This window comes from Lipophrys pholis (assembly GCF_963383615.2).
Source record: "Lipophrys pholis genome assembly, chromosome: 17".
Lineage (NCBI taxonomy): Eukaryota > Metazoa > Chordata > Actinopteri > Blenniiformes > Blenniidae > Lipophrys > Lipophrys pholis.
In genome coordinates, this window is record NC_137643.1 from 721,270 (window position 1) to 736,356 (window position 15,087).

The following is a 15,087-nucleotide window of genomic DNA, read 5'->3' on the forward strand; positions in this document are numbered from 1 at the left end:
GAGTCCTCGCCGGGAAAAACCTGCATGATAGAATTTCCTGGGAAAAACAGTCCGTAGCGTTCCGGTTGATCACAACATCACCAGTGAGAAAACCGTAGAAGTCCCAGAAAGATGTTCTTTCAAAAAAAAAAAAAAATCATTCCATCTCATTTTATTTGCAAGAAAACCAAAGAAATATTCTCAGAAAAAACTTTCCTTGGTAAAAACTCGTCATTAACCCCTGAAACACAACATGGTCTTCCTTTGTCTTGAACTCCTGCTCCGTCTCTCCCACAGGTTTAACTTCGAATTCCGACTTTAAGTGGGAGGAACATTTAGACAAAAGTTCCCAGAACTGGAATTCACTACGATGCTGCTTTAAAACTTCTTCTCAACTTCGAACTCGGAACGATGGACCTTGAAAGAAACCCAGTTGGAGCGTTCCAGTTCAACAAACTGCTCCTGTAGTCTTGCACCAACTCTTTCCAAATGTAAATTAAAGCATCACAACATCCAACAGCTTGAGAACTGGAAGCAACGGTATTCCCAGAACAAACTGGGAATTCCTACCTCCAGGTCTGTTAGAACTTCTCTAACTCTAAAACCAACTGGGAGTTCGGAGGACAACTGGAACGGACCGTACCAAGGCACGGTGGAACTTTCTTCTTCACGCCCACTGGAAAGATATTCCCAGTACAAACGTGGAATTCCAGAAACATCCGCCACAGAACGACAGGGCGACGCAAACTTCCGACTCTGAGCCCAACGCTGACGTTTCACTGTGACACGTTTGAAACACGGAAACATCAGAACTTTAAAGAAGCGGCGCGGCGCGGCGCGGCGCGGCGCGGCGCGGCGCGGCGGCCGAGCGTCCTGAGACTTGGTGAGACTCACCTTTCAGGTTCTTGGGGTTGTTCTGTTTGGTTCGCGGCATCGTTCCGCCTCAGTTCACAGGTGCATGCTGGGAGAAGTGGAGGTGGAGGACTTCTGAGCTGCAACCTGGTTCATCTAGAACACACACACACACACACACACACACACACACACACACACACACACACACACACACACACACACACACACACACACACACACACACACACACACACACACACACACACACACACACACACACACACACACACACACACACACACACACACACACACACACACACACACACACACACGTCTATAGAGGTTGTATTGTCGATATGAGCAGATCAACGTGATCAATGACGCTCTGTGTGCAGACGGTGGCGGACGGCGGCGGACGGCGGCGGACGGCGGCGGACTGGCTGACTGGATTCCTCCGTGGCGCCGCGGCTCCTCGTCTTCAGGCCTTTTTGAGTCCGGGTCGCTCCGTAGCGGCGCCGCTCGGCCTGCCGTCAGTGGACGGAGGATGAAAACACATCGTCCATGTCATTAAAAGCTCTGCAGCCGCCGCCGCCTGCCGGATCCTCGCCTCACGTCCACAAAACAAGACAGACAAGCGGCTCCTCTGTGCGACGCGGCCGCCAACTGCCTCGACTCTTAAAGGTGCAACATGTATAATTCAAATAACGGCGCCTGAGGAGCTGCAGCACACACTCTGCAGTCCTGGAAGCAGAGGGAAGATTCTGGAGTTTCTCTCCATCGCAGACAAACTGAAGACTGAAGTGACCCGACGATGTCCAACAATCCCGCGAGACGCTAGAGTCTCCGACCGCATCACATCCTGAGACCACGTGACTTCACGAGGGAGTGAACATCTGAGGAACATCTTCTACAGATATTGTGAAGAACTACGACCGATTCCTCAGGGGGAATCCAGTCTTCTGGTCGTGAGCAGCGACCAGGAACCAGTGGGTCAGTCGAGTCTCTAGAGAAGTGATTCAGTCCTTATAGCAGACTAAACACGACTCACTACCGTGTACATCTCTAATACCTCCTCAGTACCTTTCTGAAAGGAATTCTTCATATAAACTACTTCATATTTTCAGCATTAAAATTTGTAGAACATAACCCGGCCTGCCGTCACAGAAACTCCTGAAGATTCCCGAACGAAGATCCTGTTTGTTCTCTGGATCTCACCAGATCTGGATTCACACTGAGCAACCATCACTTCCACTACATTCAGACTCGCTGTGTGAGAAAGTCTGGATGGTTTTTCAGGCTGAACCAGTCGAATGTTGATATTTTCTCTGGAGCTGCAGCAACGCCATCTTTGATATCCCAGAATCCCTCGGGGGAGGTTCCCCAAGACGCCGTTTGTTTGTAAACATGGCGACTTTGGTGTGATTGATTTACCAACTGCAGGCTGGAGAGGAGAGGAGAGGAGAGGAGAGGAGAGGAGAGGAGAGGAGAGGAGAGGAGACGGTTTGGTTTATTCTCTGAGCAGGACTCTACAGAAACATCAGTCTGGAGTCTGGAGGATTAAGATATTACTGGAAAAACAATCGATTGGATCTGAGTCGACATCAGTGGACGTCGAGTCTCGTCCGTCTAAATGTATTGGAAGAAGAAGGATCGAGTGACGACAAAGGTTTTCAAACCGACGGGCCACGTTCACGCTAGGGAAGCGCTGATCCACATTTTTTCACTTCCGATCCCGATACCTGAATGTGGATATCTGCTGATACCGATACTGTTCTGATACCAGAGCTGTTTGCTTTAATAATATTATTATTATTGTTGATTTTATATGAAGCTGTAATAAAGTCTCTCTACAGTAAACATCCACGTTGCTGCGTTGCTTTGCTAACATCCTCGTTGCTGCGTTGCTTTGCTAACATCCACGTTGCTGCGTTGCTTTGCTAACATCCACGTTGCTGCGTTGCTTTGCTAACATCCACGTTGCTACGTTGCTTTGTGGTGTTCTGAGTGTAAAATCCGTCCAATCAGCAACATGTTGCCATGAAAAGTTGGATAGCACAGTGCTACTTCCCTAGCCTGCTCGCTGGCTGCAAACTGTGGACTGGATTTCCTGCCTCATTCCTCCTGGTCTCATTGAGACCCGCCTCCCTTCAGGAAATCCAGTCCACAGTTTGCAGCCAGCGAGCAGAGCAGCAGCAGGGAAACGCTGGGGATCATTTCAGCACCATGAAGCAGACCAGGATCATGGATCAGACCAGGATCATGGAGCAGAACCTCTGATCAGTGAATTACGTTGATATCAGAACCCGATCCCGGATCAGATCGGCTCCACTCCTTGTTCACGCCACAGTATTTCAGTTTCTGGTTAAACAACGGAGCTCAGAGCCACGGAGCATGCTCCGTCTCGGTGTAAACCTTAACCACATCTTTGTCATTGCTTTCAAAATGTTGCTGCATGACCTTGAAACCGTTCTGAAATATTGCATTAGTGGTGTAAACTGGACCTGAAGACAAAGACAGAAGCTTTTTCATCCAACCTGGCTGAGGACAGACTGAAAGAGACATAAACTCAACGCTTACAGTGGAAAAACAGTCCGAGTCAAAGATTTTCAGTCGTATCGTGACAAACATGTGGACGTTGGAGACAAACATGTGGATGTGGAGACAAACATGTGGACGTTGGAGACAAACATCTGGACGCTGGAGACAAACATGTGGATGTGGAGACAAACATGTGGATGTGGAGACAAACATCTGGACGTTGGAGACAAACATGTGGATGTGGAGACAAACATGTGGACGTTGGAGACAAACATCTGGACGTTGGAGACAAACATGTGGACGTTGGAGACAAACATCTGGACGCTGTGGAGACAAACATGTGGACGTTGGAGACAAACATCTGGACGCTGGAGACAAACATGTGGATGTGGAGACAAACATGTGGATGTGGAGACAAACATCTGGACGTTGGAGACAAACATCTGGACGTTGGAGACAAACATGTGGACGTTGGAGACAAACATCTGGACGTTGGAGACAAACATCTGGACGCTGGAGACAAACATCTGGACGCTGGAGACAAACATGTGGATGAGCAGACAGCCTGATGCTGCCGTTGTCCTCCACCAGCCTCAGACCAGACATGGAGCAGCTTCCTGCCGCCCCACAGCTGCAGAGTCCAGGTCCACAGCTTCTCTCAGGAAACAGCTCATCACTCTGCAGATTTTACTTGCCCTTGCATCACATCCCTGAAATACCCCCTGCTGCCCCTCCTGCCCCCCTGCAGGAGCCACAGCCTTTGTTCCCCCCGCACCTCCTCTCCATCATTACATAACTTACTACAACCGGAGGTTCGTCTCCTGCATGTGGCTCTACAGCAATGACATCACCTCACGGTGCATCTGCGGCACCAAAACACGCGCACACGCGTGCACTCACTCACGCATGCATGTCTGCAGGAGCTTCCTCACCTGGCTTCGTGCGGGGCAAGGCAGACAGACGTGCACGGATATCCGAGGAAACACCCCGCAACGCGCCGACACCCGCACCGCGTCCCGCGCGCACCTGAGGATCGGCCGCAGGCGTTACGTAAAGCCACGCGCAGCCACGCACCGAGCTGCAGTCATCACACGCAGCTGCACGCAGTGAAGTCAGCAAAAACAATGCGTGAGAATTGCGTCTGTTTTTTTGTTTTTTTTTGCGCCTGTTGCAACACGTGAACGCCCCGCGCGGGGAGGGCGGAGCCCGGGAAAACCCCTCACCGCGGCTCGCGCAGCAGCAGCGCGGCTCTTGCGGGACACTTCACCGCGTCTGCAGCTCCGGCGGCTTCACGCACGACCCGCGGGGTGCGGGGGGGCGCTGCGGGGTCCAAACACAACACTGCGGCACGAGAAACTGAGAAAAACACAAACACGCCCCCCTCCCGCAAACTCCACGCGGAAAGTTCCGGCCGCGGCCGCGCGGACGGAATCATGTCCGAGTCCCGCCGCCGCAGCGGCCGAGCTCGACCCGCTGCGGCGGCGGGACGGCGGCAGGGAGGGCGGTGGGCGGCCGCGGGGGTACTCACAGGTGCGGGTGGAGCGGTGTCACGGCTGAAGCGCACCGTGAGGCTCGCGGAGCGTCCGGCGGCTCGCGGCTTCACCTTCTCGTCACTTTCTATTGCAGGAAACCGACAGGCCCTCTGACGTCAGCGGGGGTCCCGTCTCCGCCTCCCGGTCCGCGGAGCGGGGAAGGGGGGCTCCCGACGAACGCCGCCTCCGCCGCGTCTAAGCGGGCTCCTCCGCTCCGTGTGAGCGTCGCTGCTCGGGATCCCCCCCGGCTGGAGCCCCTCCCGGCCGCTCTGACGGTTTTCCCGGAGGTTCCTTGTTGTCAGGTCACGTTGTGCCCCTCCGCCACCACAGGCCGGGCTTCCCCGCACACAGGCCGCAGCACAGCCGCAGCACGGCCCGGGCGGAGAGTGTCTGGCTCCGCCGTGGCCTCTCAGACCAGGCAGCCGCTTCACTCCTGACAAATAGATCGTGGAAGCTCCAGTCTGAGAGAAGGAAGGACAGAAAGAGTTTAAGATCCACTCTGGGTTGAAAAGCTTCACGAGAGAAATCATGTTAAACTTAAGATTCGGAAAAAGTATGAGGATTATTTCTTTAGTTACATTTTTTCTAAAGAAAAGTTTGACCACCAACAATTTATATATTTATATTTATTATGCTATATGTATATATATTATATATTAGGGACGTCCCCATCACACTTTTTTGCCCCCGATACCGATCCGATATTTCAGAATTGATTATCGGCCGATACCGATACCTTCCCGATCCGATACTTACATTACTATTGCAGATATACTCAATAGTGTATTTCTGGAGCGACTAAGACGTCTGAAGCTAAAAGTACTATTGGCAGGAGGGGGGTCATTACGTCATCTTTTGTCCATGGGTGATGGTCTTTGCTGGGCGTACTCCACCGCATGTTTACTTTTTAGATGTCTTATCAGATTAGTTGTGTTAAACGAAGCTCTGGTGCTCCACCTCTCAGGACTGTGGTGAAGCTCTGGTGCTCCACCTCTCGGGACTGTGGTGAAGCTCTGGTGCTCCACCTCTCGGGACTGTGGTGAAGCTCTGAAGCTCTGGTGCTCCACCTCTCAGGTCTGTGGTGAAGCTCTGGTGCTCCACCTCTCGGGACTGTGGTGAAGCTCTGAAGCTCTGGTGCTCCACCTCTCGGGACTGTGGTGAAGCTCTGAAGCTCTGGTGCTCCACCTCTCGGGACTGTGGTGAAGCTCTGAAGCTCTGGTGCTCCACCTCTCAGGACTGTGGTGAAGCTCTGAAGCTCTGGTGCTCCACCTCTCGGGACTGTGGTGAAGCTCTGAAGCTCTGGTGCTCCACCTCTCAGGACTGTGGTGAAGCTCTGGTGCTCCACCTCTCGGGACTGGTTTGGTTATCCACCTTAAACTCCCTCCAGACTGCTGGTTGATCCTCTCAGTGGCTTCAGGCTGCTCACATCGCTTTACGGCAGGTGGCACACGGGGCTCGCTTTACGGCAGGTGGCACACAGGGCTCGCTTTACGGCAGGTGGCACACGGGGCTCGCTTTACGGCAGGTGGCACACGGGGCTCGCTTTACGGCAGGTGGCACACGGGGCTCGCTTTACGGCAGGTGGCACACGGGGCTCGCTTTACGGCAGGTGGCACACGGGGCTCGCTTTACGGCAGGTGGCACACGGGGCTCGCTTTACGGCAGCTGATGGGAAATTTCTTTTATTGTTTTATTTTTAAATTCTTTTATTTATTTTTTAGATCGGCGGGGTGATCGGCTGGATTTGTCGATTCCCGATCACTCACATATCACCAATATCGGCCCGATCCGATATCTACCCATCTGATCGGGACATCCCTGGTATATATATCTATATAGATATATAGATGTAGATATATAGATATATATCTTCAAATAGAATGAAACTTTTAAAATGTACTTTATGGTATTGATAACAAAATCATAATTAATTTCCTCCTGATTTGTTAGCAGCGCTAGCTGCTGCTAAGCTAGTTAGCTTTAATGCTAAAATAGATCCAAACATCAGACAGGAAATAGAGTTTTAGTAACAGTCACAACTGTGACATTTATTTAGCTTATTGAGGAAAGAAAATATTTTCTAGCTCAACGAAGCCGACGTGAAGGAAAAAGTAGGAAATGTTTAAAACAGGTTATTGATTTACTTTTATTAAATGTTTGTCAAGATGAAAACATGATGAAGCTTCACTTTCTGGGGTCGTTGCTTCAGTTTGGACGAGTTGAAGAATAGTTGTTCTGGTGAGGAACCCTCAAGTACCCTCAAGTACCCTCAAGTACCCTCTGTAGTCCCTCTGGGCTGTTCCTCCTCAGCTTTAACTCACATTTTCCACTGCTACTGCTACTGCTGCTGCTACTACTACTGCTACTGCTGCTGCTGATACTACTGCTACTACTGCTACTGCTACTGCTGCTGCTGCTGCTGCTGCTGCTGCTACGTCTGCTGCTGCTGCTGCTGCTGCTACTGCTGCTGCTGCTACTGCTGCTACTGCTACTTCTGCTGCTGCTGCTGCTGCTGCTACTGCTACTGCTGCTGCTACTGCTGCTGCTGCTACTGCTGCTACTGCTACTTCTGCTACTGCTGCTGCTACTGCTGCTGCTGCTACAGCTGCTGCTGCTGCTGCTGCTGCTGCTGCTGCTACTGCTACTTCTGCTGCTGCTGCTGCTGCTACTGCTGCTACTGCTGCTGCTGCTACTGCTACTGCTGCTGCTACTGCTGCTGCTGCTACTGCTGCTACTGCTACTTCTGCTACTGCTGCTGCTACTGCTGCTGCTGCTGCTGCTGCTGCTACTGCTGCTACACATCTTGACTGTAAACATGGTGGTGTGACGGGGGTCTCCCCTCCTCCACTGAAGGATTTATCATGCGGAGGATTTTCAGGAAGCAGTTGTGGAAAAAGACACTTTAATAAGAATCTTTTTACTTCCGACAGTCAGATGGTGGAACGTTCACGTTCTGCTCACACAGACGGAATCCTCTCTAAATACCTGCAAAACAAAAACTCTCAAACTTCACTTCACTGAATCTAAAGCAGTTTGAGGTACATATCATCCTCCACGTCAACAAGGAAGGGACACAGGTTGTTTTCATGATCATTGAACCTTCGTTGTTGATCTAAATCCTCTAAATAAACTTGTCTGTGCTGCTTTGACCTCCGGAGTTTAGCCAGCAACTCCAAAAACATTAGGAAAATGTGGAACAATTAAGATTTTGGTCAGTTTAAAACTCTCCAACATTTCATTTACATCCAGGTGTCATAAAACTGTTCCTAATGTTTATTTTAGAAAAAACTGCATCAGAATAGAATTGATTTAGTATGTAATAAGTCATTTTATAATTATTAACAATATAATAGTCACTGAATAATATGTGTAATTATAACAATAGTGTGTGTTTGTTGTACAACTTTTTAAACAGATAGTTTTATTCCTCCTGATCTGCTTCGTTGTTTTGCTCAGTTTCTCTTTGAGTTTAATTCTCGTCACGTTAAAGACCAAACATGTTCTGTGCTTATTATTCTACTTAGATTTACTTATATTGCAGTATTTTCTATGCTTGTATTGCAGTATTTTCTATATTTATATTGCAGTATTTTCTATGTTTGTATTGTAGTATTTTCTGTTTGTATTGCAGTATTTTCTATATTTGTATTGCAGTATTTTCTATATTTGTATTGCAGGATTTTCTATGTTTGTATTGCAGGATTTTCTATGTTTGTATTGTAGTATTTTCTGTTTGTATTGCAGGATTTTCTATGTTTGTAGTGCAGTATTTTCTATGCTTGTATTGCAGTATTTTCTATATTTGTATTGCAGTATTTTCTATGTTTATATTGCAGTATTTTCTGTTTATATTGCAGTATTTTCTATGTTTGTATTGCAGTATTTTCTGTTTATATTGCAGTATTTTCTATATTTATATTGCAGTATTTTCTGTTTGTATTGCAGTATTTTCTATATTTGTATTGCAGTATTTTCTATATTTATATTGCAGTATTTGAACGCTTCCGGTGTGTTTGATGCTGGATGCTGTTTACACCATCATATGGTGTTACATAACTCAGACTGTTGCTACGGCAACGAGGAGACTCCACCCACACCCCACACACACACACACACACACACACACACACACACAGAGTTGAATCTTTGACTGGTGGTTCCTGTGTACTGGTGTTTGATCAGGAAGGTGTCTCTGGGGAAGTCGGTGTCACGTTGGCGGTTATGATGACGGATCATAAAGAAAACAATGTGGAGAAAAGATGATTTCATTCATTAAAGACGTTTGAAGGAAGAGAAGTTAGGAGGAGTCGCGTCTTCTTCCTCCAAACGACTGAACCGTGAGTCTTCAAATCGTCTGGAACATTTTATGTCATTTAATTTAAATTTCTTTATATTTACTCAATATTCACTTGTAAGAATGTGTTTTAGTGAAGTTATTAATAGTTTTACTTCCAATAATATTTTGTCATGAAATTTGAAACCTAGTTAGAGAAGGCCTCCCCCCAACCTGGACAGATTCCAGACTCGATGGCGCCCCCTAGAGGAGGAGTCTCTCTTTTTAATAACTGGATGTGTAGGGAGTGGGGTGTACTGAAGGAGAGGAGGAGGAGGAGGAGGAGGAGGAGGAAGAGGATATACTGAAGGAGAGGAGGAGGAGGAGGAGGAGGAGGAGGAGGAGGAAGAGGATATACTGAAGGAGAGGAGGAGGAGGAGGAGGAGGAGGAAGAGGATATACTGAAGGAGAGGAGGAGGAGGTGTAGGGAGTGGGGTATACTGAAAGGGAGGAGGAGGAGGAAGAAGAGGAGGTGTAGGGAGTGGGGTGTACTGAAAGGGAGGAGGAGGAGGAGGAGGAGGAAGAGGAGGAGGAGGAAGAGGGGGAGGAAGAGGAGGAGGAGGAGGAAGAGGAGGAGGGGGAGGAGGAAGAGGAGGAGGAGGGGGAGGAGGAAGAGGAGGAGGAGGAGGAGGAGGAAGAGGGGGAGGAAGAGGAGGAGGGGGAGGAGGAAGAGGAAGAGGGGGAGGAAGAGGAGGAGGAGGAGGAAGAGGAGTGTATCAATGTTTCCAGTGTCGCCGCAGGAGGAAAAAATTCTTTGCTGGAAGTCGAAGGTCATGAAGGAAAATCTCCTGAAAGAACGAATTTACTCCTGCAAGTGTGTGTGTGTGTGTGTGTGTGTGTGTGTGTGTGTGTGTGTGTGTGTGTGTGTGTGTGTGTGTGTGTGTCTGTGTGTGTGTGTGTGTGTGTGTGTGTGTGTGTGTGTGTGTGTGTGTGTGTGTGTGTGTGTGTCTGTGTGTGTGTGTGTGTGTGTGTGTGTGTGTGTGTGTGTGTGTGTGAGCGTGCGTGCGTGCGTGCGTGCGTGCGTGCGTGCGTGCGTGCGTGCGTGTGTGTGTGTGTGTGTGTGTGTGTGTGCTTTTTCAACAACAACAAATGTAGTAATTTCATATGAAAAATGGTAGAAAATGAACTAGAATGTTTAGATTTTTATGAACATTTCAAACATTTTCTTTTAGAATTTAAATATTTCTGTTAAATTTCATTTCTTTCTTCTGGATAAAATCTTCTGTTATTTTAGTTTGCTTCTATTATGACTTTTAATCATTCTCTGTTTTTATGTGGAATATTTTGTACTTATGTTTACTTGTATGTTGGTTTTTTAACCATTTTACCACCTCGATGCCCCCCCCCTCACCCCCCCCCCCCCCCCCCCCCCCCCCCCCCCAGATCAGTCCCACACTGATGAATTATACATGGCTGCCATGGCGCCTCCCACGCTGCAGCTTATGTAATGTCGGCGTGGAGCGGCGTATGCACGTACGTGTGTCGATGTGGTATTTATATCCAGACCGGGACGGAGGGAACAGTGACTCATTCTCTTTGCTCTTTATTTTTACCCCACGATCTGCCCACCCGCCCACCTCCCGTCTCCCAGAAGCAGCAGCAGCAGAAGAAGAGCGCAGCTTCCTTCTCTCTACCGTATTCTTCTTTTATTCATCAGGAACATTTTCACTGAAAACTACATGCGCCGCCATATTTACAGTCTAAAATATCCCAGATGATGAGATCAATGCTGTTTGTTAGGATGTGTGATGCTCCTGTCACGCTTCTGCTGTACATTAGGGGGCAGCATCGAGTCGCGTTCGCTCCAGTCTGTCCTAACAATGTCAATCTTTTATCATTAGTTGGTTTCTTCAGTTGTTCACATGAGCTTCGGTATAGAAAAACACTCATTATAAATAAACCGTGACAACGAGAAGACATTGTGACTGTGAGTGACTCAAAACACCACCCAGTGGTTCAAACGGGTGTTGCAGGAATAAACGAGTTACGTTAGTAAACTTGGTGATTCTGGTAGATTTACCGACTCCGAAGAGAAGAAAACTCACGAAAGAGAAAATAGTTCTGGTGTCTCTTTTCTAAAGTTGTTTTCCGACCTGCAGCTGATGGTGTCTGCTTCTGTAACTCTTCATCTCCTCCACCCACACCTCGCCCAGGCTCACTGTGATGAGGGCGGTGCCACCGCCTCCTGGCAGGTCAGGACCCGGAGGTTCTGATCGGAGACCATCGTCCTCAACACCTCCAGGACTGGAGCAGCTTCGCCCCATCAGAGGGTCAGAACATCTGGAGAAGACCACAGAACCACAGAACCTCAGAACCTCAAAAAAACACAAACTACTCCAACAAGCCCGAAACAAAACAACCAAGAAACAAAAACACCACAAAGACGAGAAAACTAAGATTAAAATGTCCAAACACCAGAATTGACTAGAATTTTCAGAAAACCAAACACAAACAACGCGGCAACGCAGCAACGCAGCAACATAGCAACGCAGCAACGCAGAACCCAGCAACGCAGAACCCAGCAACGCAGCAACGCAGAACCCAGCAACGCAGAACCCAGCAACGCAGAACCCAGCAACGCAGCAACGCTGCAACGAGACACACAACAGAAGCCTAAATGTGGTTACAAGGTTCACCTGGTGAAGACGATCACACATCAGGACAGGAAACAGCAACCAGACGAGGAAGTCAAGGAGCCGGAACCCAGACTTTCAGAATAAGAGAAACGTGCACCGTGACATGAAACTCACTTCTGTGACGGTTAAATTCTCATTTACAAATGTTCCGGAATGAAGGGAATTGAGAAGATGTTGACCTTTTTCTCAGTGAAACTACGAGATGAATCCGCTGTGCGGCTCTCAGGATGAGTCACTGCGGGATCCAGCGTGCTGAAGCCGGCCACAGCTGCTGGGTCACTACGCTGCACTGCCGCCCTCTGCTGGACGTCATGGAGAATTACAGCTGAACTGTAGACAAAACAATAATAAGGATAATAATAATAAACTCAATGTATTATTATGCTATAGCTTTCATTACACTTTATATTTAGAATGAACCCATAGATCTTAATATTTACCATCCGTCCGTTCATTCCTGTCTTCTTCTTTATTTACGTTTTTATCTTTATGGTTTTTGTCAGTTTTGTCTTCTTGACTGTCGTTTGACTTCGTCCTCTTTGTCTAGTTTATTGTTATTGTTTGGTCTTCCTCTTCATCACAGTTGTAGTATACTTCATATCTCTCTTCTTCATCATCCTTGTTTCTTCCTCATCGTTTCCTTCGTGTTTAATGTTGCTTGTTTAGTCGATCATGTTCATGTTTGTCTTCTTTGAAGTTCTTATCTTCATCATCTCTCTTCTTCACCTTCTTCCTCTTCATCACAGTGGTGAACTTGATCGTCGTCATCTTCTTTTCCACTCTTTGTATCTGTTCCAATGAAGCTTCTACACAAATAAAATCCTCAATAATTCAATTGTTCATCATTTCAGTTGTTTATTCTCTGAATCTGCACGTCACAAAAGAATTTTCAAACTTTCCAAAGTGTCCAACAAAACATTCCACTTCAGTTTCAGATGAAGACAGATTCTTTTCAGTGTTTCAGTGGACAGCTGCCGTTTCACTCGGATTCATTCAGGTGAAAACAGTGAACGTTCTCTTGAGAACCTCGGCAGCGACTTTCAGCCGTCATCGTCTTGATCCTGCAGGACAACCGGGGATTTTCAGATCAGAGCCTGGTGCAGACAGCGGGTGGGGGTGGGTGGAGCCAGCCTGGTGATGGGCGGGGGCAGCCTGGCGGTGGGCGGAGCCAGCCGGGTGGTGGGCGGAGCCAGCCGGGTGGTGGGCGGAGCCAGCGATGGAGCCACGCCCCGTCGACTGTTTGTCTGCCGTCTGTGTTTTTATATAGTGAACAGTATGAGCAGCCGGAGTCCCGTCACTCTGAACAAACGAAGCTCAATAAGGTGAAGTGATCCGCCGGGTCAAAGGACTCGGACCGCCGCCAGCCATTGTTGGAGAAAAAGAAAGCAGGTGATCCTCGGTTCTGCACTCACCCTCATTTCCTGAGCAGGAAACAATCAGACAATAGGAGCAAGTGGCTCGAGGCTCAGCATGGGGGGTGGGGGGGGGGAGGGGGGGTTCAGCACCAATATAATAGATAGATGTGATAGAATAAGCAGATCAGTCGTTCACACCACAGGAAAGCACCTTTTCATTTTCACAAATGTTTTGCATTTGGACGGCAACATTTTGAAAATCCACCCGTGTGATTTCCACGGAAACGGTAGAAACAGTGAAAACGAAGTAGTTTCCATGTTGGGCCACTAGTGGGGGCTGTAATAAAACCATAAGACATAAGGATGTGAACATGACGCTCCTTTAAACCGTCTTTCTTGGTGGTTTTGGTGGAATCAGTCTCTGTAGATAGTTTCTGTATCTGCCAGCTGCGATCAGAGCAACACCGAGACACCGACATGAGTCACAAACTGCTTCCATCAAATCCTACTGACGTTTACCAGATAGAATAGAATAGAATAGAATAGAATAGAATAGAATAGAATCATCCCTTAAGAGCACCTACCTAGCAAGATGAATGAAGGAATAAATCAAACGTACATTGTCATATTTAACAACATCAGATCTGTGTTTACAGGCTTGTATATGCTACAATGTGAGGACCGGAGCAGTTTTCTAAAGAACCAACTGAGGACACATTGTAAAGTCAGAACATTGAAAAAGCCTTGAAAGTTCCAAAGAGAGTTTTTCCGCTGCATGTAAGTTCACCCGACACGTTTTTCTCGCACTTTTATCTCCCTTCATGCAACATGTTAGCCCCGCCCGCACACACCAGCCAATCAGAGCTCATTGACGATCAGCTGGAGCCTCAGCTGATTGGTCGGGTGGTGTGTGCGCTCCATGTGTCTCAAAAGACAAAAAACATTAATACAAGTTACAAAAAGGACTCAAGCTGGAAAACTGAGCCGCAGCCGTGGTGGCAGAGCAGAGGTTGTTGGTGCGAGTCTGATTGGATTATATGATTTGGCTCTGGTCTTCTGTCATCTCATTGATTATCGGTTGTTTAATCCATCTATAGTACAGATATCTGAACGTAACACTGATGCATTGGCTGATACTTTGCAGTATTTCCCTGTAATGTGAAGTTTCTCAGGAGAGTAAACATCATTGTTTCTGCTGTACGATCCATCAAACGCTCTCAAACCGCCGCGCCACATTCCCTGGCCTCTTACGAAACACTTCCTGTCCTCACAGCGGCCGCTGGCCTCTTATCAGCTGGCCTCAGCCTCTCTCGCTGCCACCGCTTATGAAACCTGCGTCCTCGTCACTGCCGACGAGCCGCGGCGCCGTCCTCCGCCATTAAAGAGCAAAATAACAAAAAACAGGGTGATAAGGGCTGGAGACCTTTGTCCTTCTGAGGCCTCAGATTAAAGTCCATCAGTTATTCATAGCAGCACTACAAAGACTTCACGCTCTACGTTCATGCACACATTTGGACACGTAACCCGAAAAACCAAGAAAAGACTTGCTGGACGTCCAGAGGAAAACTGATCTCAGATGGAAAAGCCCCCAAATGTCACGTCAGAGACGAGAAGGAGCCGTCGTGTGTCGGGGTTGGACAGTTCGAGGAGGAGCAGCCGATACGACCACGAGGCTTCACGTCCCACAGTTTCTCCGGGTGTCATACCACCTCACGAAAACAACCCGCCTCCCCAGCGCCGACAAAATAAAAGCTCATGCTGTCTGCAGGCCAAAACACCACGCCGCCGTCCACCAGCGGGAGACGAGCAGCGACTGAAAGAACAAGTCCAGTTAAAGACGAGACGAGCTGAAATAAG

The 15,087-nt window shown here is 48.2% G+C and overlaps 1 protein-coding gene across 1 annotated transcript in view; it reads right to left on the minus strand.

The window, feature by feature from the left end:
* hivep1 (HIVEP zinc finger 1) overlaps positions 1 to 4,965 on the minus strand; it is a 46,051-nt gene extending 41,086 nt beyond the window's left edge. Inside the window, 2 exon segments of the mRNA XM_080484815.1 lie at positions 874 to 987; positions 4,903 to 4,965. Coding sequence (XP_080340941.1) covers positions 874 to 913 — 40 coding nt within the window. The 5' untranslated portion in view covers positions 914 to 987; positions 4,903 to 4,965.
* Positions 4,966 to 15,087: the final 10,122 nt, after the last annotated feature.